At 39.4% G+C, this 25,928-nt stretch overlaps 1 protein-coding gene across 2 annotated transcripts in view; it reads left to right on the forward strand.

Moving 5' to 3' along the window:
- Positions 1-359: 359 nt before the first annotated feature.
- The window catches only part of sema3bl (sema domain, immunoglobulin domain (Ig), short basic domain, secreted, (semaphorin) 3bl), a 59,921-nt gene continuing 34,352 nt past the window's right edge, over positions 360-25,928 (forward strand). For both annotated transcript variants that reach the window (XM_063463400.1, XM_063463402.1), the window contains exons 1-3: positions 360-714; positions 17,887-18,047; positions 23,568-23,630. In XM_063463400.1, the coding sequence (XP_063319470.1) occupies positions 606-714; positions 17,887-18,047; positions 23,568-23,630 (333 nt within the window). In that variant the 5' untranslated portion in view covers positions 360-605. The remainder of the gene's footprint in view (positions 715-17,886; positions 18,048-23,567; positions 23,631-25,928) is intronic.

Here is a 25,928-nt window from a genome sequence, read left to right on the forward strand (position 1 = left end):
AGCCCATCAGCAGCATACAGTCCAGCATGTGAGTCCTCAGTTTTTGCTACACGCTGCAGTAACCTTTCTGTGTTTGTTATGTGCTGCAATTGAGAAATATTTACAGAATGTGGGTGGAATTAAAGTGGGGGTTAAGATTTTATTGTTGTCTCCAAAAGTTTTACTCAGCTGTGTGTTCATGCTGTTCGAGTGCCTTCACTAGCAGATGATGATAAATTTGTACTATAAGTCATCTTCCAGGTGCGTCTGTTTGGAGAGTGCTGCGTAAAGAAGGGGCAGGTCACTTCTCGCTGCTACAGCTCTCCCTCTCTCCCTTCTGTTGAGGCGTGGTATTTCTCTCTCCGTGGCTGTAACAGACTTCTGTGGGGCAGCTGTTGGAAGTGAACTGCTGAAGCCTTTAGAGCAGAGTCAGTAAATCTTCTCACCAGCCCAGGCTCAGTCACTAAGCTGGTGGGTCAGAGAGCCATTTACGCGCTGGGGGGGAATTGCTGGCATCGTGAGAAGAAGGATCCGTCGGATTTTCCCCTCTTAAATTCTGTGGGAATATTGTGTTTGACAGCTCCTGTGTACAGCTTCAGCTTAAGGCTGGAGGACATCTCCTCGGGATGATGAAGATATTTTCACCTTGCTCTATCATGATTATTGTTGCGCTACTTGTCGCCACGGTCTCTGCCACCAAATTAAACGTGCCACGGCTGAGACTGTCCCACAAAGGTAATCTATCTATATATCTATCTATGGGCAAAAGCTCTCCATCACTATTTTATGCGCTTGGTTGTTTCCTGCTGTTCGTTTTTTTCGGGAGAAAAGTCTTGGTTGTGAAATATTTATCTGATACTTGGAGACGCTCCAATAACTGCTTCTTGTATTTTGCGCATTTTCTCCTCAAACCACTTATTGTCTCCGTGGTGGTCTGAGCTGGAAGCGCTAAATTGCTTTTTTTTTGGCTACTGTTTCGGGGAGTTAATGCGCTTTAGGAGACGCACATGTATGCATTTGCTGGTTCGCAGGTTGAAACAGCTCGCAGTACAAGCCGGGTGCGCAGCAAGAGGAGAGAATTTGGCTGAGGCTCGTCTTTCTGCGGTCAGACACACCGCGGCGATCGTCTCACTGTAAAAGTTTATTAGGGAGGGCAACTGCGACGGAATAGGTACCTAAAACGAGGATGTTTGATAATTAGGATTTTTGCTGCTAAATTGTTATCAGCACTGGAGAATTTAGCTAGACTTGGTCTTTTTGTTGCTGTTGTTTGTTTCGTTTTTACTGCTGTCGTCCTCACAGGTGGATTTTGTGCGTCATTGTGTCCAAGCTGTTTCGCTGCCGTAATCACAGTTCTCCAACATATGACTGTACTAATTGCTTGCTTGATGATATATTTTTTTTCTTGTTTACCAAATATTTTTCCTAAGCATTGCCATATCTTTTGGCTTGTTCCCGCACATGATCTCCTCCTTTCCTGGCTCTAATCTAAGCCCGGTTGTTGTCCATGACTCACTCAAGTTTAATGATAATGAGGCAGTAAAGTGTGTGAGTGGTTAGGTGATGCTTGATTGGGTTTTTGCCAAACTATTGTCATTGTTTCGTTTCACTCAGGCCTGAATGATTCTGTAATCATCATCAGCGATAGATATCACACAGGATTTCCTTCTGTTCATTTTTTCAGGAGAAAAGTCACCAACTGAGCTTGCTGGTCTTCCTGTTCCCTGGACTGAAAATAAATACAGCTCAAGGGGAAGAAAGAGAGCGAGAGAGGCTCATAGAAAATAGGGAGTGAAAATGGAAGTGGTTTTTAATATTGAGGTTAAAGGGCAATAATGGGAGCAGAAGTTAATAAATGGCATGAAAATCTGAATTTGTTTAGCATTTTAGGAGAAGAGGCAGGGAGGAGATACTTCTGTTACGGAACAAATAAAGTCAGGCCCCAGGCAAACACTAGAAGTGGAAAAAGCTCACGATTGTGACTCACTGTATTTGCTCATGCAAAGCCTAGTTTGCAAATCCCATATTTTCACTTTGGTGGAGCAATAAGCAGATCCATATTGAGCCATTTTTCTTCATAGCTTGCCATTGAAAGACACTCACTTCTTATTTTATGAGCATCACATGGACTGTGGAGAGGTCTCTGCTTATGAGATTATCATTATGGAGCTCCCTTGCTTCCTTTCTTGATGACCTCAGATTTGACCCATCACTTTACCCTATTTTACATAATTTCCCCATTGATTCAAGTCTCTCCCCTCCTCATCTGTTTTTTACAAGCAAATCTCTCATAACCTCTACATGTGTCTCATCATTTCACTCTTTAGTCTAATCTCTCCCCTGCCTCACATCTATCCTTCCCCTCTATATTGCTCTCTTGTGCTCTATCAGCTGCATATGCCATTGCAACCCCCAAAAGCCCAGAGGGTGTTTGTATTCCCAGGAGGATGTAGAGGTAATTTAGCAACAGGAAAAGCTGTCATTATCTCATTTCAATCACTTAGTTGGTAGAAGTTCAAGCAGGAGGAAGGCCATTTTTACCTCATAGGAACCATTAAAGTACTTGTATCCCTCTTCTCTTCTTAGTTTTTTTTTTTCAAACACCATAGTTTGAAAAATGTATTCAATGGTTTGTTGAATTTAACAATTCAGTTAAATTAATGATAAAACATCTTTTCTACATAACACATGGCTATAGCGTCAATAGCATTTTAATGGCTGTTCCAAAGTGCGCCCAGTTTCAAATGTTTTCATTTGCACATGCAAATCTTTCATTAATTTTCCTTTTTCATTTGAATGGCCTTGTGACTCATTTCATTAGAAAAAATATATTGTAAGAATTTATTGTAGTTTATATTTTCTGAAAACGTGTTTGTGCAAAAGTAAAAATGTGTGTGTTCATGTGTCTGTGAGCTGATGCTGCAGCGTTGAGGTCTGTAATGTGTGATGTGTTGGCTGGGCTCCCTGCCCTCCCAGCAAAGCATCTATACAAATCTCCCATCAAGCTTCTTTCTCTTTCTGTCTGTGTATGTCTTTCATTTGTTCTCCTCTCCCTTCAGCTGGCCCGCTTCTTTTATTCGTTCGAATTCTCTGGGTCTTGTGTGCTCACACACTATCCCACACTGACTTTAGACACACACACACACACCGTGTCTAACACAATATTCACTTTGTCTGGCGTAAGGCAGGGGGTGCACTTGAAAACACAAACGTTCACATCAGCGTCCCATTCTGATCAGATTGCATTAGCTCTCCGTGTGAAGGGTCCTGTTTGTTTTTGCTTACAGCCTGTGAATTAATGAGTTTGTTTTCCTAGTTGGCTTTGCCTGGATACTTACATGCAGACTGGTGTTAGTTGTTCTTAGGTGGAGGAGTGTAATCTGTCATCGAGTCAGATGGAGATGGTCCGGACAGATGGAATGTAAACCGTCTCCCATCCTTTCATCTTTTGGATCTTTTTTCCTCTGGTCTGCATCAGTTTCTCCCACCCTCCTCATTTATTGTAGTCTTCCCTAATGCCTTTGTCACATTCAGCTGAAGTGCTCCCAGTCCTCTGACCTGATTGAAAGTCCAGCAAAGAAAAAAAACTAAACAAAGGAATGAGACTGGAGGGTTTAGTACCCAAGCCAATGAGCTTTTTTACCTTTCTTTCTTTCTTTCTTTTTTTTTTTTTTTTTTTTTTTGTTAACTACAATGTATATATGTTTGCACTAGGCAGTCAAGAATATTTTAGAGGTTTTTTTTGTGCTTTAGTAATAGCTGACATGTGTTTAAATCTAAAATGCCTGTGTAAAATGCTAACGTACAGTCAAGAGAGCCTTTAGCCTGCAGGCTCAATAGCAAATATTTAAAGTTTACCGTACATGAACAATAGTCCAGATAGCTTAATAAAACTGGAAAAAACGCAGGAATGGCAAGAAACAGACTTTAAATAAGGTTCTGATCCAAGTGAAAGTAGTGATCCTTTATTGATTTCAGCTGTACAATACACCTTAGTTAGAAAAAGATGTATCTAAAGAAGCATTTCAAAAGCTCTCTAAGCTTTTGGGTCAAAATCAAAGTGCTGCGTTGTTTTTTTAAGCCTTGTATTTGAGTTTTTGTCCAAGAATGATCCACTGGATCTTATTATGCATGTGTTTATGTGTTGCAATTACTTTTTTATAGTGGCAGTATTATACCAGTGATATTTAAATGGATCATATGAGGGCGAACAGCTTCTACTTTCCATTCCTATCATGGAACATTTAAGTATGGAAGGTATGATTATTGTTCTTGTGGTAACAAAATGCTAAGAAACATCTAAGTGAGTATCAGGTATTTTAAAAATGCATAGACGAGGTCATTTAGAGGTTTAAATTTAAAGATGAACTTTGAACTGCTGCTGTTTCACAGTTCACAGCTGTCCTGCAGTGCACCAACTGGAGCGCATCGCCCCTTGTTTACCCACATCTGCAAACCTTTGAACACAGAAGGAGGCAAATCCTACATTTACTGAGATCAGCTGCTGCATATGGGATGATGTTCATGCAAAGTTTTATTTGGATTGGCACACAGATTAATGAGGAGATAGGGCACAAACAGACACATAAATACGCTACCGTACAGTCATTATAGTAAGGAAAGAAGAAGAACATGTGAAAATGACTCAGTTCTGTTGAATGTATTACAGCCTCATAGATTGCAGTCTCTAACTTGTGAATGATGCAGTGCAGGACTGTTCTTTTCACTCAGATGTGTGTCTGCTTCTCTCTATCAGCCCATCAAAGCAGCTGCACCATCACTTGCTAGGCCAACAAACCATGTGCGTAATTTCCTCAGACACACAGCCTTCATAACTGCAGGATGTGGGAGACAGCAGAGTTTTAATTTAACAACTTGATAGAAGAAGCTGTAAAAGTCACCTTTGTATAGAATTCTGAAATCAGGATTCAGGCAAGAGTTCGGTACACAGCAGGAAAATTTCAAGGACTTTTCTTTGAGTTTCTCTTTTTACCTTGTTACTCTGAAACAGTGGTGTTTAGTGTCTTAATGAAAAGTTGAAATGGACAAGCTCATGTGTTACTGATCACGAGTGCTGAAAGTCAAAGTCAGCCTCTGTTTCTTTTGTTGCTTAGATCAATTCAAACTGGTTTCTTCAACATTGAGTGAGTTCACTGTACTCAATTGACTTTCAAAGTAACCAGAGCTCAATCCAGCTACATCTTTGGGATGTAGTGGCCGATAAATCTGTAGCAACTGTGTGATGCTATCCTATAATTATTCGGTAAAATCTCTCAGAAATGTTTCCAGCACTTTGTGAAATCTGTGCGAATGAAGAATTAACGCAGTTCTGAAGTCAACAGCAGGTACAACTGGGTATTGGCAAGGTGTACCTAATGAACTGCCCAGTAGCTGTAAGCAGTAAACTGTTCCTAACCCTACAATTACCAAAAAAAGCACACAGCACATTAAACATCCTATCAAAACAGCATGTAACTGTTGTCCATGTTTGTTCAAATGGGTCAGAGTGGGCTGTTCATGTTATCCCACAGACAGCCTCCAGCAATCAAAAAGCAAATATTGTTTTAAAACATTGTTTTGGTATATGTAACCGAAAGCTAAGCTTTCACATTTGTTAGTCGTGATGTAAGCTTATCAACTAAAACAAGGTACTTACAGCTTAAATCATAAGAGTGATGTAGAAGTTGCCTCAAAGATTTACACTTCTGACACTGTGAAATTATTTGCAAATGTGATTGGTTGAAGGGTGTGGATTAACTTTTAAGCACAGCATGTATGCAAAGCTGAGCTTTCAGAATATAGTGAACACATTGCATGCACATGTCACTGTAGTTCAAAACTGTGTGCAGTGTTTTGATAATATATAATTATTGCATACAGTCATGGTGGAAATGTGTGTGTGTGTGTGTGTGTGTGTGTGTGTTTTAAACTCACAGGTAATTTATATAAAATATAAAAGAGGCACAATAGTACTTTGTCCCATTCAGGAATATCAGCCATAATTGTTTTTGAGGCTACAGAGACATAATGAGAGCTTTCCTGTCTGGTATGTAGACCTGCTGACAGAAGAAACACATTGCATGTTTCTAACACCACAGGCATGATGTGACGGGTGAAGAGTGTCTGAGAGATAAATACAAAGCACTAATGTGTGAGTGTGCGTGTTTTATGTTTGTATGAAGTGTGTAATGTGCACGCATGCGTAGCCTTGTCCTTGCTAAATACATAGACGTACTGCTTTTAAAAGTAAACATCTGCATGCACTGAACTACTAGAATATGTGTGCGTGTGCAGAGTTAACTGTATGAGAGTGTCTCAATCAGAGAGCTAATGCATCTGATGTCCACATTTGTGTCTCTCAAGGTGTCACTTGTGTGGCCTCGTGTGACAAGCCAAAATCACTGACAAGACACAGATGGAGAAATTAGTGACGAGGGAAATAAGAATTGACAGTAAATGTGTGAGACATGTGTTGATATCAACGCAGAGCCAGGTTTGAGAGCGCAGATGTGAGGATGGAAAAATAGTGTATGCGTGAGAGAAATAGAAAGGATCGAGAAAAAAATGTCACAGTATAAGACAAGAAAGATAAAGACACCAGGAGGAGGAGGCTGTGTCTGTGATGTGCATCTGTGTTGGTCCAACACATTCCTGACACTTAGTCAGAAACCCCTCCTCATCACATTTCCACTGAACTTAGAACCTTATAAATGCATCATCATTTCAGTTAACAGTGTTCAAGTCCACCACAATTTTGCTGACAAAGAAGAATAAACAACCAACAAACATCCACATTAACAGATATACAGAGTGACGAGTGACATAATCACGCAATTAAGCGACGTTGTTGCGGACTGATATTTTGGCAGGTTTACTGTAGGCACCAAAACATCTTGGTAAAAGTTTAGGGGAAAAATGCTTTGGGTTAAAATATATCCCTTTATATCATTGACCAGACTTTAGTAGCATGTTTCTCCTATTTGCAATACGTGCTATACCTCTATCAAGGGAACATTTTTATTCCAGTGATTTGGTGCCAGACAGTGTAAGCGTTAATTTTGTCAATTTGTCATTTCACTGAATTTGCTTACAATTAGGAAAATATGAAGAATAGCTGATGTGAAATAAGACATCCTTATTCTGTCAAATGTTCAACCATCACTTTTCTGGGAGTCTCTGAAAGATGACAGCAAAAATAAAGTTATTTTAGGTTTACATAGCTATAGCATTTTTTAAGATATACTCGTGGCGGTTCTGCCTGCGGATAAGCACCTACTCATTATCCTTAGGAGATAAATATAACACCTCAGCATAGCCCTTAAAGTTCAAGGCTGTACTGATAAACCAGTGTTGAATTTAAATGGCTTAATGCTGGTGCAAAACATGTTCAGATAAACACTGCATTGATGCCCTAAAAGGTCAATGCGTTCAGGCCTTACAAGGCTCGACTAAAGCTGAACTCTGAATTAACACATGCGCCCCCAGTAATCAGTGAGGTGAAAGATGAAGAGGGGGAATGCTCATGAAAGCAAAGAAACATCAATGAAATTTTAAGATCAGAGACGGAAAAGGAAAGAGGTAATGAATGAAAGATCTGTGAATGTAGAGAGAAAACCAATGAGGGATTTTTGATAGAGAGACTGTAAAAGAAAGCGAAAAAAGGATGGTGAATTGGGGTGGGTTGGGGGGGCATTTTACAAGATGGAAATGCCAGAGGAGGGCAGATAAAAAGAGGTCATGGTAGTAGAGAGAGATAAATGGATGATAAAAGACGGAGAGGAGCTAGGAGAATGAAACGGAAAGGAAACGACGGGAGGTTGAAAGGGTTGAGAGAGAAAAATGAGAGCGGTGTAAGCATGACAGATAGAAGGATAAAGAGAAGACAGGAGCTAACCTGACGACTGAAAGACACTGGTCCCTTTGAGAAGCAAAGGTTGAGGGTTCAAGTCCCAACAATGTGGCTTTGACTATCTGTCATGTAGATTACTAAGTATGCCACTTACACAGAGGAGTTACAGGGTGTGTGTGTGTGCGCTGGTGAGTCTTGTGCATATAGTGGGAGTATCCTGTATTCCTGTCTTTTGTGAGCCCTTTCTGGCTGCCCACAATTGTTTGACTAACATGTTAAGAAGAGTTGATGTGTGTGTGTAAATGGCTGTATGTGTGAGTGTGCATGTGTGCTAAGAGGCTAGCCAAAACCAATATCAGTGTCCTCAGCGTCGGTGGTTATGTTGTCTTGAGCGAGGGGGGGATAAATAGTCCTGACAAACTATTTATCTAGTCTTTCCACACTCAGCCACACCCAAAAGACACACAGCCGCCCCCCTCCGTGGTTTTCACAATAGGTCTTCTCTACTCTGAATCTAGTTTGGGTCGTGTTTCCTGATAACAATCAGACTTAGAAGTAAGGAGGAAGTTTTCTGAAAGCTTTTTAGGAAGTCTTTTACATTTTCACGCTTGTTTGCCAAATTAGCACTTAGCATCATTGAGAGCTTCTTGAAGACAGCGTCAGTGGAGCTGCAGATCATGTTAACTACACTAAAGTAAAAAGAAAAAATGTAAAATTATGGCCAAAAAAGTGTCATAAAACATCCAAGTCCAGGCTCTCTAGGTAGGCTTGGAAAAGTAGTCAAAGGAAAATTAGAAGACATTAAAAATACACTACACCCTTCTTCAGGGTGTTGAGACTTAAACTTGAAAAAAATGCTAAAAATTATGCTTTCTGGCAATAAATCTAATGCGGTTGGAAAGCCTGTTTATTGTCTCCCTTAAATGGTGCCACATTTTAAAGGGATATTCAAATTTTGGGTCTAGCAGCAGAGTTGTATATGTGGGTTGCACCCATTATCATTTTGCCAAATCCTCATCTCCATTGCCAAAGTGGTGGACTGACTATAGGCCACAGACAGGCACACCCTTAACTCTACAACCTTTCTAATGACCACCAGGGGGCAGCACGTCTGGTTGCAAGAAGTAGTCAGACTGTGTAGAAACCTATGAGAAAATGACCCTACATCTTATGTGATCTATGACCTCGTTAAACATTTACTTAACTAGTTTATCATCTAAGGTGTTAGTTTTTGTCTTTTTTAATGCAACATGATGAAATTATGATGCAATTTAGGACCTTGTTATTGTCAAGTTGCTATTATATGAGGATGAGATTGATGTGGAGACTATTGGCACACACAGAGATGTGATGTGATTTGAACATAAAACTATGCTGGTAAAAGTCATTCCAGTTGGTTTGCTACTATCACTTTAATAAAATGGTGATTTCACCAAGCTGCGTGCATGAGCAAGCGAGAGTCTTTTGGGACCTTTAAATTGAACTGAAATCAGTGAACAAGATGCTGTAATCACAAGAAGTCCATGGTCAGCCTATGTAAAAAATAATAATAATTGTGTTATGGCCAACAAAGAAATATAGGTTTAAAATGAAAGTCCACATATTTTACACGATCATCTGTACTGTTAGTCCACCCAAAGTTTTTAAAAGCTTTACACAAATCACACTTTGTACTCACTTGGGCTAATGTTGAACTTGGCCTCCTCCAGGATGTCATCGTCCGCCAAGAGCATGCAGGGCTGTGGTGCTGAAATGACAGAGGCCTTGCCAGTGTTTTTCATACAAAGTCCTGCTGTTCCAGCTTGAGGAACAAACATCATTCAGCCACTCTTTTTCTTGATCTGAGACAGATAAATGAATTTATCATTGCTTATGTATTCTTTCTCTGGAGACATAAAGGGAGTAGTAAGCATTTCAGATAGAAATGTGGTACAGCTGAGTCTTCCAACAGAAATGAAGCAAACAAAAAAGGACACAAAAACCCTTTCAGAGACAAAGAGGGTTCCTCTTGCCCACTCACGTCATTGTAGTGTGCTACTATTTAGTGTTTTGGCTCTGAGCCAAAGTGAAATGACAGATAAGCAGGTCAGAGCCCTCTCTAATGCTGGGCGAGGGGCATTACAAGCCACACGTAGGGAGATGCTTCACCCCTGCCACCGAAACAAACAAACTCAAGCTTGTAGCAGTCAATTAGTTCCACAAGAGCTGCTGACAAGAAGAACACAGCACAAAGGACTTCACTGTGGACTGATGGATCTATTAAACAGCGACTGCAAACATACAAACATGGCCGTTAACTTATACCAGAGGAAGGCTCTATGCGTGAATGCATCTTTGTGTTTGCTACTGTGACAGCCAAACGTGTATTGCAACCAGCTGTCCGATTTTAAGCGTTCTGTCTTTAATTGAATCCTGATTCATTTTGCTACAACAGAACAAATCAATCAGGTTGTTGTTTTTGTTTTTTTTTTATTACATTTCAAAACTGAATTTGAAATATTTTGTATGTTTTAGAAATGATCTGCAGCGCAGCGACATCGTTCATCTTCATTAGCGCAGCAGCAGATTACAGCAGAACTACTTCAGTAGTCCTAAAATCATTTAATCAGTGGATTTGATTTAGGAATGAGGAATTAAATGCATATTTGTCTTCATTTTGTTGCATTTAGATAAAGTGTGGGTGAGGCCAGCTGTAATCTGGTTGAAGTGTTTTTGCAAAAAACAAGTGACATGACAGAATTTCATACAGATTTGGAGGCATTGAGGGAGCAATGGCTGGGAGCAAAACTGTAAATTAAAAAGCTGAGTCTGAGGAGAAAATCTAGAAAGATGAAGCATTGTTTTTTTTCTCTCTCACACAGTTAAGTGTGTTGTAGGACTGATGAAGTGAAATTAAATAAGAGCCTGACAGGAAAAGACAGAAAGATTTCTGAAACAATGGGAGAAAGAGCGAGATTAAGAGAGGTTAGAAGCAAGGATGATGAAAACAATGGAGGAAAGCTGAGGCCAGGAGATATGGAGTTTATGAGGGATCAGTTTGGATGAAAGACATAAAGAGTAAAGTGTGTGGTAAAATTGATTAATGGAGTTAGAGTGGATTAAAAATGGGGGTAGGAAGAAAAGATGAAAGAGGACAAAATAGAAAGATGGATAAAAAGAAAGCATCTGGCTGTCAGAGAGGATGAAAGATAAGGAGAGAAAGAGAGGAGGTAGAGATGATGAAATAAGGGAAGAGGGGGGGAGACCTGATGGGGATTGAGGGTGATGAGGTAACACCCTACACTGTGTTTTGATTGGCCCAAGAGGGAAGATCGAATAACAGGAATACTGACAAGCATCCTGAGACGACCTAGGGAGAAGATGCTTTGACTACTTGTGTGTGTGTGTGTGTGTGTGTGTGTGTGTGTGTGCGTGTGTGTGTGTGTGTGTGTGTCAGAATTTTGTGACAGAAGGAAGATTCAGGAAGTAAGAAAATAAATAAACTGAAAATCCCACATAAGATTGTGCTCCCTTTCTGAAATTCATCTCAGTTTTTATCACATGTCATAAGGGACCGGCTGCATTAAAATGTGAGCTGTGAGGGTAAAATGACATCTGCAGTGAGGAGCAGTAACAGGTTGGCAGGAAATCCCAGGATTTATCCTGTCATGAGTTATCTGGCAGGATAAATCCTAGGGATATGTAATGTGGGAATTAATAGCTGCAAATTAATACTTTCAAAATAATTGCGTAACAAAATTGATAGATAGCACATGGGTGATATGTGCAAGCTGCATGAAAAAATTACATATTTTGTTAGACTTCTCCAGTTTCAGCAAAATGAGTAGAACCCCCCCCCCCAAATAATTATCTTACAGGACACAATTAACATACATGAGTATAGAAAGTGTTTTTTGTGTGAGCATGTGACAGAGGCTACAATCACAGCTGTTATTAAAAAAAATCTTCATATCAGATTGCCGTATTTGTGAACTGAACTGTCCTAATTCAGTGCTATGCTCAGTTTTGTTCTTGAGGATACAGTTTTTTTATGAATCATTTATAGAAACAGATAATCTGTAGAATGGATTCTAAAAGAGGTTGATTACCTTACTAAAAAAGGAATAACTTTCAGCAAAGGTAGTAGGTCTGTGAACTGAGTAAAACTCACATTTAGTTTGGATGTTAGCACAAACAGACTAACATGCATCCTTTCAAACAATGTGAAGATGGAGATTTGAAGCTTGTGTTTACCATTTTAATCTGTTTATTGTGTCAGTTTGCTAATAAGCTGTAGACAAATGGGTTATGTTTTAGGAAGTGTTATAGACTGTATATAAAAGATGGACATCACTGACCTACAAAAAGTGCAGCAAACGAAGAGATATATTCCTTCTAATGACCAGCAGAGGGTGACTTTTGGTTTTAGTCTTCTTTTTTCTGAATGCTTTGAGTAATTTTGCAGTTTAACTCGGTTCAGTTTTATTTATATAGTACCGAATCACAACAAAAGTTGCCTTAAGTTGCTTCATAAGTTTTTTCAGACAAAGTTTTGAAAGAAATGTTCAGATTATCAATAAATGCGAGGCAATCTGAGCTGAAAGTGATAGAAAAGTGAAAGAAAAAGTGAGAGAAAAAGGAAAGGTGAAACTCTGTGGAACAGTATACCTAATTCAAGCATGCCATAATGTAAACAAATCAACCCAGAGAAAAGTAAACTTTGTGATGAAGCGTCAAATGCAATACGTAAGTAGTTAACAGTAAATGTAGCAGAATTACTTTGTGCATTTTTTTTCTTTGCACATGCTGTCAAGAAGGAAATAAAAAAAGCGAGGATATAGGTCAGGAAGAGGTCCATAATTCTGAGGAATTTTCCAGCTCTCATAAAAATGAGGAGGAAAAATGTAAAGGATGAGAGGGAATCCGATATCCTTGAGAGGAGGATGAAGCCCAGGAGGAGTGGGTGAGGTGAGAGAAGGAGAAGCATTGTGAGATGACTTTTTGTGCACGCAGCGGATTCCAGAGATATTTGGCACTCTGCAATAATATACAGCCGAGATCTAATGATACCCTGGGAAGTCTGTCAGCAGTGTAATGAGTCTAATACGTCTCTGTTTGTGGGTGTGGGTGTGTGCGTTTTTGGTATCAGAGCTCGTGAAAATAAAACATCAAAGAGCAATATTTAGAGAAAGCGCCTGACAGTAAGTTTTGTCAGCTCAGATGTGCACAGATGTGGTTTGAACAAGGATAGTTTGACCTTATTGGTTCATTATGGCGTGCATGTGTGTCTTACTAGCACGTATTTTGTAGCTCAGGGGGTCTAATAGGCATCAGATGTGTTCTTTTCTCCTGCTGAGCCAACAATAACACTGATACTATCAGACATGTATGCATGTGCTTATATATATATGTATATGTGTGTGTGTGTGTGTATATATATATATATATATATATATATATACACACACACATATATTTCGCATTTTGTTGCCCTGTGCATGTGCAATGACAATAAAGTTGAATTCTATTCTATTCTATTCTATTCTATATGTCTGTGTGTGTTCAGTATACAGTAACATAGCTTGTACCTATACTTTGCTTGTGCCCAATTTGTATATTAGAGAGGCTTTTCTTCACTTTGTTATTTAACCCACTTTTTCTTTTGTTTCCGAGAGTCCATTAATAAAATTCTCAGTTCAAACCAGCTTCTTACATTTATTCTTCATCACTAAATGGAGCCATGAAAATGACAGCAGCAGAATGGCGGACAATGCAGACAGATGTGTGTGTTGCTGGCAATAAAACACTGACTCTTAGGTTTACCATTGAGATTTTGTGTTAATGATCCCTCCTAAATATTGCGATGTTGCATAGACACTCTTTAAATATGGTGTGTGATAATAAGTTGTACAGGTACTCATTGAAAAAAGGCATATTTGCTGCACATGAAAGCTTCTTTTCATTGTTATTCACTTGTTTGGCAATATTTTAAAAATTCCAGCAAACTTTGAGGCACCAGACATCAGTGACCCACACAGCAACATACAGTACTGCACAGAAGACTCAAGACACCACTCAAGATCACAGTTCACTCATTTTCAATCTCATCATTAACTTGCCTGTTTTCAGAGAAACATTTTTGGTTTGTAATGCCACTTAGCACTTACTTTTGAATCATTAAAGCATACAACCCATGGGATGTACCCTCCGTGTTGTGTGTTGTGTCTGCACATAAGAGACAAGTTAGCAAAGAACAAATTTTAAATTGTATCTTTAGACCCTTTGCTTTTACTAGCCTGCCACATCACTATCACAAATTCTGTTCCCTTTTCATCATTAAAATTGATGAAACATGACAAAGATAACAGAGTTGGACAGGCGTAAAACAGTATTTTTGCACCAACAAGCTGATTCCCAAAGATTTCATGGCTCTTTTGGCATATCTCAATGTGGTTTCCTTAAACAAAGGGGACAAAAGAAGAAGTTCCAGACCTAAAAATTCAAATATAGCAGAGGAGCAGTATGTGAAAGTGACATCTCAAGACTTTTGCACAATACTGCATGTACTCCTAATCCAGAATAACTGAATTTTAGTGTCTTTTTTTAACCTCAATAGAAAAAAATGCTTAATAGTGTGTCATTAATCTCCCCAACTTTTTTTTTAACTTGGTTTCATTCATTTCATTTGATTGTCCAGGTCCAATTACTTTTTATGTTTCAGCCTTTCAACCTCAGTCTGACCGCAAAATCCGACCACTGCTCTGAGGGAGTCTGCAAGTTGGCAGCATTATTAGTGGTCTAGTCATAGTCCATCCATCCATTCTCCAGCATGTATTGGACATGAAGTAGGATCCAATGTGGACACACAACTTTCACTTCTACATGTAATTTAGAGCCCCCAGATAGCCAAACCTGCATGCCTTTGGACAGTCAGAAGTAACTGAACACCAGAGAGACACCCACGCAGGTAATGCAAACTCCACACGGAGAGGCCATACTGCTTAACATGATGGAAAAAACAGTTGCAGATAAGTTTTCTCAGCAGAACATGTGATACCTCCTAGTTAAGAACCAAATTAAAATCTATTCAGGCAGTGGTGGTGCCCTCAATTTTACCTCACTTCTCCTCTTTTTCATGCTCTTTCCATCACTGCACAGGCTCCCGGATCAAAGAATAGTATGCAAAACAGGAGCAGTGAATGAGATTGCAAAGTCCACACGTCTGACGTGTAGATTTGACAAACACCAGGGCATGCCTTAGCCCAATCGTGCAGAAGAGTGAAATGTAAACAAATCAATAATAAATTATTGCAAACACATCTTTGCAGTGGGTGAGACTGCGTGAGGGTTGACACAGTGAAACCAGATGCTCATTCGCGTGTCGCTTTGCTTTGGCACATCTGCTGTTTGTCAGTGCAGCACTGGCTGACTGCTTTTAGGGAAATAATGCACATTGAAGACAGATGTTTCACTATGGATGCTGTCATGAATTTGTGGATGTATATATAGACTGCGCAAAAAGATGGATAAAAAGAAGAGAGACAAGGAATAAAGATCAAGTAGCAAAAGGCACAGGAAGACAGAAAGAAACGAGATGAAACTTAAGACTCTATTATTCAAAAATGACTTCAAGTAAGGACGTTAAAGATGGATAGACAGAGGAGACGGAGCGTGGTGGAGACTCAGAAGAGGTTAAACAGATAGAAGAGAGGTGAAGCTGGATAGAGAGCAGGGAAGAGAGAGGGGGAGAGGTTGGTGAGAGGTGAGACACTGGCGTGATTTCCACACTGAGGTGATGAGCTGCTAGAGTGATAACAAGCTACAGATGGAAGCTGTCAGCTCACCTTTCCTCTCTGTTTGGGTGTGCTTGCTGGTGTCTCTGTGTATGTGCGCTCCGGTATTTATGTCGCTGCATTTTTGCTTTGGTTTGAGGAAGATTTGTGTATACAATCGAGTAATTTATGAGAAACAACGGGAGAGAGAAAGGCTGCTTCCAGTCTGAGTGGGTTTGTGTGCATGTAGGTGGAAACAGAATGAATCCGATTGTGCTGTGGAAAACAAACGGCTCAGAACTGCACACACTTCATATTGAGAAAGAAGAAAAAAGAAGAGTTTGGAGTTAATGACGCAAAACATGTCGGACTTTTGAGACAACACAAGACTGATAAATGCAATTCTCTGTCTATAAGAGACATTAATGTTGTCAGCAGCTAGGCTATAAATTAATTCTGCCCCTGATTAGAAAATACACAATCTTATAACATAAAGCCTTACATAAATTCTTTAATTATAAAGTTAAGAAGCCTAACAGCTTCATCTCTAAGTTGAAGCTGTCCCTGGAAATGCTTGGTTTGTGAAAATAAGCAAGCAACAGTGCGGAGGATCTCTGTGTGGCAGATGTAAAAGTTGCAGAGGGTGGAAGAGACTGCTGAGCTTCAGCTACTGTCGGTTATCTTTCCTTCTGTCTCTCCAACATATTTTTTTCAGCCCTGCCAGTTTCAAGAAATCAATCAGTCGTACTGCTCTCTTTGTCTGTCTGCCTTCTAATTACTTTCAGACTCTTACCAGTTGCTGAACTCTTCAATGTCTGCATTCCTTCTCTTTCCAGTTATTTCTTTCTTTCTCTAACTTTGTCTAACTTTCTCTCTCCCTACCTTATATCGCTATTGCTTGGGAATTTTCTCGTTAATCTTTTCTAATGAGAAAGAAGTTCTAAAGTTTTATATCCAACCTTTTCCTGCAAAACTGTTTCTTCCCTCTTTCCCATTTAAACATGCATATGTGTTTAAATGTAAGGAGGCCACAGAGGAGGACAGTGTTTCACCAAAGTTTGGCTGCAGCAAAGACACAGGATGAAATGAATGTCAATATCAGTGGAAACCTCTTTGGAAGGCCTTTATGAAAGTGTGAGCTAAAACAAATAAATGGTGGATAAGTGATGAAATAATACCTGAGAAAGTAAAGCATACTTGCAGCACTGCTGAAAACTGTTCATGCTTATGTATGTGAAAAATGCTGATTTCTTATAAAAACAGCTCCATTGTGTGTACATGGCCCCAGTGATGGACAAGGTATCACCGGTACATAGGACCCTCCTGCCTCACTCAGTCAGTACTCACGCTGAGTGGCGAGTGACTCGGGCTCCCCTCTCACTCTTTGTGTTTGTGCGTGCTAGTCAGTGTGTATTGTGCTGAGTGAAAATGAGGAGAGAAATAACCGACGTGACAGATGAGTGATGAGAGACAAATGAAAAGTCGATTCAGCCCGAGCTGACTCCTCCGCTGAGAGTCTGACATACCAGCGACGTGTACACACACACACACACACACACACACACACACACACACACACACACACACACACACACACACACACACACATTTCTCTCCTCATTTTGATACCTAGACAGAAAGAAAGTAAGGTGGCAGTCGATAAAGATGAACAGAAACAAAGAAAAAGTGGGAAAAAATAAGACGTGTTTGGGTGAGAGAGTAGAAGATGTCAAAGTTGTCAGAGACTTCCAGGCAGTTGGGTTTTATGTTTGGTTTCTGTGGTGTATACGTGCATCAATATGCAGTGTATGTGTGTGTAAAGAGAAGACACCCTGTGTCTAGCTGAACTTGAGTTCACCTCAGTCTGCACCTAGCCTGCAGAGTTATTGCAAGAACCTCTTTGAAGCTGCTGCCAAATCGCTCCATATTCGTTACCGTGGTACTTTTACTTTTCATGAATTTCTGCAGTACTGCATCATGTTAATATTTAACATTTCCTCTTATTGTTTTAGTGCCGTGTTTTAACTACGAGAATGTTGGAGACACATGCAATTACAAAAAATGGCGAGGTTACATCAAGATTTTATTTCAGTGAAGTAATTTGATTTCAGTGAAATGAATTGACACTAAAGTTTTGAATCCCATACAAAATACAGCAAATGTAATGCAAAAAGTGCATTCTTTCAGAATGCACAATAGCAGGGCTGTGACAATAGCACACCCAAAAATATTACGGCCTTTATTCTGTTTTTTAGTCTGCACTCCTCCATGTTTTCTACTGTCACTAATGCTTTGCTCTCTTTGCAGACCTGCTGTCCACCAACAGGTCATCCATCTTCAGCGGTCACCATGGCCACCTCTCTGTTACCGCTGTCTTCCTGGATGAATACCGTGACCGTTTATTCCTGGGTGGGAAAGACATCCTGTACTCTCTCATGCTGGGACCTGTTAGCAGTGAATCGAAAGAGGTAAAAATGATGTGCTTTATATATTTTTTCTGAGTATGCAGATCTCTGCTTCGATGATTGATGTACAGTAAAAGTGTTTTTACTGCACATTCTACATTTGTTGTTTTATTTTGATTTAGGTTGTGGACACTGTGCTTCAAGTGGTTTCACCCTGTAGAAAGATGATTTATGACTTGAAGAGACAGATGGAGGTTTTAACATTTTATCAGAATTCCTTCTTTGTAGAACATCTGTTTAAGTGTTCTGTTACAAATCATATGGCAACAGCCATTTCATTTAATATTACTGGTATTGCATCAAACTGAAAAGTCTTCCTCCCATCACCCTCAACTCAGTGAGCCTGGTTCCACTGGAGGTTTCTTCCTGTTAAAAGGGAGTTCTTTATTCCCACTGTTACCAAAGTGCTTGCTTATAGGAAGTCATATGATTATTGGGGTTTTCTCTGTTTTCTTTACTTTTACATTACCTTTTGCACTTCTTGTGTTACAAACAGGTTCCCTCTAAACTACACTTCATTTCTACCCTTCCCAGTAAAGGAACACCTGTAATAATGCAGCTACCCATAAATCAAACATTGTATTTCTGTCTGCTTTGCTTTTAATTTCAGCACCGGTTTGTCATTAAGGTTTTTTAAACACTGTAACAGCAGAGAGACTTGAAATGTAAATTATAAACCAGGAACCAGATGAGGAGCAGAGTGCTGCACCTCACTGCAGGTTTATCACAGACTGAGAGTCTGACAAAGACAGAAAGAATAATTTTGTTCTATTGCCTTTATCATAATTAAAATAGAAAATTTCTCTCTTTTATATTAAAAGAAAGTATCTCATTCACAGTCTAGATTAAGTTGAGAACAATCACTGATTAGTTTAAGTCAAAAAGACTGATTATGTTAAAAATTATTGAAAAAAAACCTGCATTTCATACTAGAGTGTAATCTAGGTTTTATTAGTATTTATGCTCTGGAACAGTAAATCCATATGGGGTTTTGCTGTGATTTGTGAACTTACAGAGTTATTATACCTTTCAGCTGCATCCTATAAGGTTTCAGAGAGTTTTTATTAGTAGAATTTGTCATCGGGGAAATGAGTGAGTTCAAACAGGATATAATTTCATCTAACTGTGTTACTTTAGAGCAAAAATGTACTGCAAATATGCATTAATATTTAATTTTCCAGTAGGATGCCCAGTTTACTCTGTGTTCCATTAAACTGGTTTCTAGTACATAGTGAACAAAAATAACCCTTTTAAACCAAAGTCCCCGGTGTGCTACAGCACTTAGCTAAGAACAGCGGTGCGTGTACATGGGTCAGAGAGACTGATGACATGAAGTTAATGGGTGAATGGGGAATTTAAGTACGCAGGAAGCCAGATGTCGCTCACCGTATCTACCTCTTAATTTTCCATCCCTCTCTCGCATTCTCTCACAGCTCTCTGTCTTGGCTCGTGATCACACACGGTGTTTGCCGACAAAGTGCGCTGTGAGCGGTGTGAGGTTTAACAACCATGTTTCTAAAGGAGCCAGTTGTGAGTTCAGTAAAAGAAATTTTTACAAGATTAAAGACATCTGCCAAATCATCCATAAACCAGCACTCGAAGAAAGAAATTTTGTTTAACTTCAACTTTAGTTTCTCCTCACATGAGGGAGCATCGCTAAGAGAAAGTATGCCTAACTTGAGAAGCACAGCATGTCCCGCAGCTTATCCCTTTTTACAACATGATTTTACATCATGCTGTAAAATCACATCCTTCTTAGTTTAGCTAGTCAGTTTAATATGCACCCCTTTCTCATTTAACCTGCCAAATGTTTCCCTCAGCATGCATGAGTGTGCAAAGATCTTCCCAAATATGGTGAAAAAATCCAAAAGTTACAATTAAAAGTTTGGTCTGAATAATGATCTTACAAATTTTACTAAAATGTGAGAAGAACTCAGTCAACTGCTCCAACAACGAGATTCAAAGAGAGCTATTAGCTGAAACTTGCCGTCTTTCAGCACAGTGTACAGTATTTTCTTAAATCTAAAGAATCCTGGACAAATGGAGGACCAAAGAAGAAGTTGCAGGCCCAAAAAAGATCTACAGCAGATGAACGGTATGTAAGTCACGTCCTTAACAAAAAGGAAAAAAATACCTCCAAGGACCTGAAACAGAATATGGGAGCTATGTCTGGCCCATCTGGTGGTCCATCTACTGTTTACTTAAGCCTCATCAGACATGGTCTCAGTGGAAGGGTGGCTGTCAAGAAGCCTTTCTTAAGGAAGGGAAACTGGGAGAAAAGGCTGAGGTATGCCAAACTACACAACAGGCAGAGTGAAAATCAGTGCCAACAGGTCTTATAGAGCGATGAATCCAAATTTGAACGTTTTCGTTCAAGTCATCCTCAGTCAGAGGTCAGGAAAGAGGTACAACAGTAAGTGTCTATAACCATCTGTAAAACACTGTGAAGGCTCTGGCATGGTTTGGAGCTCTATTTCAGCCAGTGATTTTGGAGATCTTATCAAAAGTGATGGAAATATGAAAACAGAAAAGTGGCATCAGAGTTTGATCCACCATGCAAAACCATTGGGAAACACATTGCCAATGCAGTAAAAGCATACCTGGATAGAAAAACACACAGTGGAACACTACCAGTTATTGGCCTCCCCGGACCTCAACAGGGTTGAAGCAGTGTGGGATCCTCTTGACAAAGAACAGAACAAAAAGCAGAAACATCTAAAGAAGAGCTTTGAAACTATTCATGAAGACTACCTAAAGAAATTACAAGGAAGACTTTTTCATAGTACTGCATATTGTAGCTTTTCAACTTAATCTTTGCCCATAAAAGTCTACAGTATATATTTGTTATATAATCCCATTTTGGTGCCCTCTATAAATCTAACCAGCAGTGCAGTAATGCAGGGTGATTTAATTCTAAACTCAAGGCTTTAGTCGAATAAAAATCAGATGGCATTAACTCGGTCCATGTTGCATGTGTCAGCCCAGAACTGGCTCCACTACGGTCTGAATCACATCAGGAAAGTGGAAAAATTTCCTTAATGATAATTACCAAGGGAAAACTAAAACAAATAATGATTTAGTACATCTAAATGTTTCATGTGATCGAATAAATATTCCACTTGCTCCATGCGAAAAGATAAACACGTTTGATTGGTATTTGATATCCCGTCTTTGAAAAATGTATATGAAATCTTCACTCTTGCTTTTCTGGCTTGAAAATGTGGCTGGCTGTCAAAAACATTGTTTTTCAGCAAGTTTAGACAACTGGTTTACTTTGCAGAGTTTTTGGTTACACACTACAGTGTATATTGTGTGCTTCCTTGGAGATTCTGGAGATCGCATCTAACCCAGCTTATTTAGCGTAAGAGTGATCTCTTTGGCCCGAAAAAAGCACAGCGTAAAACGTGATGTGTTGATAAAAGTGGTGGTTATGTTGACATTTAAATCAGTATTTAAATCTTCTTAGAGAGAAGATTTAAATACTGAGCAGGTTTTAAAGGACTCGTAATGTTTTCGTTTAGTATTTAAATCAAGTTTCCATTTACATCTTGCCTTGGCTCTGTGTTACTATGCAGAGATGTCAGATTATTTTGTGCATAAATGCAAAAAAAGCTACATACAGCACATAAAAAGTGTTGTGTTTGATGAATAAAACAATAAAATACATCTGGCATTTATGGTCTCAAAATTAAGGAGCACTTTAAGACCCTCTTGACTGTGTATATATTAAAAAATGTTGAAACAGCCCATAATCGAGCCAAGCTTTAGCCTGATCCACAGAATACATTGTTTCCAGTGGATTTCTACCATTGCAAGCCAGCTTGTGGAGTTGTAAATGACACATTAATCAATAATTTGCAATAATGTCCATTTTATGCTAAGATTTGTCTCCAACACATTTTTGATTAGGAAGCTGGAAAAGAATTGGATGAAGCGTGTCACCACTCACACGGCTGTGGTGAGAAGTCATGTTTCTGCTCAGCTAAACAGTTTCCATCTACGTTCAGCTGCAGTGTACACACTGGCTGGATTTGTTTAAACTAAATGAAGCACACTATTTCGGAACAGCTCCAGGAGGTAGTTGGGATGGACGGCTAGTTTACAAAGCGCTAAACCTTCATCTAGGAGACCAAAAGGCTTTCTTTATGGATCCCAGTGCTAAACAATGTGCATCAATTTAGTTTTTCATTATGATAAACATCCATCAACATAATGCTCTTTGATAACAGTGACTTTCACAGTGGCACTCAGTGCATGTGCACACGCTGTTCATCCACGCGCTGAGTGCAATCAGACATGGTGAAGCAAGTCGGGACCATTTGTTTTCCCCTCTGGTTGCTATCGTCCCTCTAAGGCAGTTTCCTGTTAGATCAGACAAAGACTTATTGTCTCAGAGAAACTCGTGGTAGTACACAAACACTATGACTTTACACACGTCACTGAAGCTCAGCTCAAACCGACTTGAGCTTTTCTCTTCAGTGGCAGTGTGAAAACTAGCCCCATTGTTTAAAGTCCAAATTTTACCTCATGCTTATCTGAGATTCACCTCATCTGATTATCCAATTTGCAGACTGAGAGGAAGACTCCAGGAGTTTCCTAATCAGGCAATCTTGGATCTATGCTGTGAGAACTTGTGTTTTATTATAGCTCCAGATGGTGTTGAAATGACACTCTTAAGGTGGCTGAACACTAATTTCCTGTCTTGGCACAGAAAAAGAAAGTCTTGAAATCTTTCAGACATCTGTGTAGTATGTTAGTGTAGCCTATGTACAGTACATGCAAGATTTGCTCTTCGGACCAAGCGAATGGAAAATTTCAACCAAAAGACTTACATTGTGGTCTAAAGATTGTTCAGCGCTGTGGAAGTAGAGGAGAGGGACAACGACACACAGAGCATTACATCATTCATCAGAAGCATTTCTTTCCACAAGCCTTTGGCCTTGCATCATCACTGAGAAGACATTGCTGTTGATCATTATAAATGCATTTGTTTTACTGTGAGGGCCTCAAAAGGACCTTCTTTCACTGTCATATCAAAAAATCGGGGAAAATCCAAACCAAATCATCCGCGTGGCTTGAAAGAAAAACTTTATATAGCTCAGTTTTTGATGTTTTTAATTTATTTCTTGTGATAGTTATGATTCAGTGTGTGGCTCTGGCTTCTGGTGTTGGAGTGGAAAGTACATTTTTGCCTTGTCCCACACAGGGTTTCAGCTTTACAAGCCAAAAGTTAACGCCTAACATCTTTGGCTGCCCACTGGAAAGCCTTGTTTCATCATTTGTGGATGAGCTGTTCTCCTCAATTTGCTTCTAACTGCTACAAAAGTTGAATTTTTGAGGAAGATAATTTGCATTTAACGACTCAAAGACTGATATTTCTGTTCTATCCCACCAAAGTTGCTCCGAGAAAAAATTACATTTGGCAGTATGGCTGAGTAAGGCGGTTCTTTGCATTACAGTATTTGATAGTTATGAGGTCATTAATCATCAAACTAATTTTTCTGTGTCCCCGTTTTCTCATAGATCTTCTGGCCTCCATTACCTGGCAACAGAGAAGACTGCATTCAGACAGGAAAGGACCCACAGGTAGCATTTTAACATTGTTAATATCTGCTTGTTTTAACATGGCTATTTTAATTTTCATTGCAATATGGTGATTTAATGGAAAACTCATTTTTGTCAAACTGAGCGCTTCAAAAGGCACGACTACATCCAGTGTTTTTTCTGTTTCCTTTGTTTCCACTTTCTTTCTTCAAATGGACACTTGGGGGCGTCTCTGTTGGCTTGCTGGCTTTAAATGGGTGTTGTCAGTTTGGCTATGTCCATCAGCGTGGTTCAAACATACCCAAAGAGCTAGAGTTTAGCTCATTCATGTCCTTGACACTTTCATGCCCAGTCCTGCCTCACCTTCCCTTTAATTCCTCTCACGTTTCCATTCTTCAGGGATTACCTGACCTGTGCACGTCTTCCAAGCTGCTGGTTATTCCCTATAAAGTTTTGATGTCCACCTTTAGAGTCTTATCCTTGTTTCCAGAAACTTGGACTCTGACTGTGCATTGCTGCCAAAAATCTCATCAGAACCTCTCCATAAATGTGCCTGAGTTGGCTCATGGTGCTCAGAAACTCTTTATTCAATAAACTGCCTCCACTATGACAGAGAGATGGCTCTCTCCAAGGCAACATCTTCCCAAGTTTGCCTTTAGGCTCCAAATGATTCTGAAGGCTCACGATCCAAATCCTGCATTCAGAGTTCAGTTGGGTTTACATTTTGTTTAGTTTAAAACAAGATTTTATTAGGTTTGAAAACTAGGATGCAAAATATTTACAATGCTTTTCATTAACAACAGTCCGCAAATGGTGTGTTATGATGGGAGGAGCAGAGTGTTCCTCTAGGGCTACTAAGTGTGCAGTAAATGGGATAGCTTGACAGTTTGGTGCCATGTTGTTCTGTGCTGACACTGCAGTTTCCTGCCTTAAGGCAAGTCATATTTTGCCTTAAAAGAAAGTACAGTAAACTATTAAAAGTAAACATTTTAATGAGTTAGGAACCAAACAAGTTTCTCTGTATTGAAGTCTACATCAGAGGGAAGTTGAGGGAAAAGATTTTTGTTGTTCATTAGAGCTCTTAATAAAGACTTCAGTGAAGGATGCCAGGGAAGTAGGAATATAGAGAGGTAGGAGGAGAGGGAGGAGGGAAAAACATAGTGATTTACTATCTGTGACACAGAAGCCCAAAGCTGGAAGGACATTTCTCATCCAAATATATGTGTTTAAACCTATAGTCAACTACCTACAGTCAAGGAAATGTAGCACTCGGGTTTAACATTGGGATTAAAAATGAAAACATATCAGTATGTTATTGATATTAGGAAAACGTCCATGATGAAATCTATTTATTTTGAAAATGATCCTAAACTAAAGCATTATTGCTTAAATATAAACATGAAATATGTGACTGAATATAACACATCTTTAATAAGAAGAGTCAATACATTTTAACATAGAAAAATGGGATCTCCACAGTCCACAGACATGCAGTTCAAAGGGTTAGATTAGCTGGTGATTTTAGATTGTCCACATTGTGACTGTGAGTGTAAACGGTTGTCTGTCTCTCCGTGTTTCTGCTCAACTAAACATTTGATTTTTTAGAGAACGATTAACTCCTTTTTCAAATTGAAAGGAAGAAAGTCATAAGTTACGATGATAGAAGTCATAAACTGGTGTCGGAGCTGATCCTGGCAAATTTTATTGGATTTAAAAATCTGACTGGCAGCAGGACACATGAGCTGCTAACAATCATATTTAAATACAAAAGAAAAATGATGACAGAGGAAATTAACAGTAATATATCAAAGTGAATTTGATTGAAATAAACAAAAGATTATTTCAAGCAAGAAAGCTTATTATGCAAATGTCATCATGTCATAAGTTCTAAGCAACTTTAGATCAACTCAGTGCTTTTTTGGAAGGAAGGACGTAAGGAAGTAGGAAAGAAAGGACTGGAGGAAGGAAGGAGGCAAGTTTATTAGAGTGTGGTTGATTTAATGAGACTTCGTTGCATTTGGTTCCAGTTGGAGAAGCAAATGGTACTGTTGGTTAACACACACACACACACACACACACACACACATGCCAAAATGAACACATAGCGTAAGAGTTATAAAAGCACAGCAATTTTTGTACCCTTTTGTGCTTATGGCAAGGAGTTTGACAGCCCCTCCATCTGGAAATGGTTAGATATTATGTGTGTGTCTGTAAGTATGTGTAGTCTCTGTGTTTGAAGTGGCAGGTGTGTCATGGGTGTCTTATATCACCTTTATTAGGTGTTTCCTCTACAGGCCGCTCATACGGTGCTGGATGTGTGTGCGCTACTGTACTCTCTAT

Source organism: Pelmatolapia mariae, linkage group LG20 (genome assembly GCF_036321145.2).
Source record: "Pelmatolapia mariae isolate MD_Pm_ZW linkage group LG20, Pm_UMD_F_2, whole genome shotgun sequence".
Classification (NCBI taxonomy): Eukaryota; Metazoa; Chordata; class Actinopteri; order Cichliformes; family Cichlidae; genus Pelmatolapia; species Pelmatolapia mariae.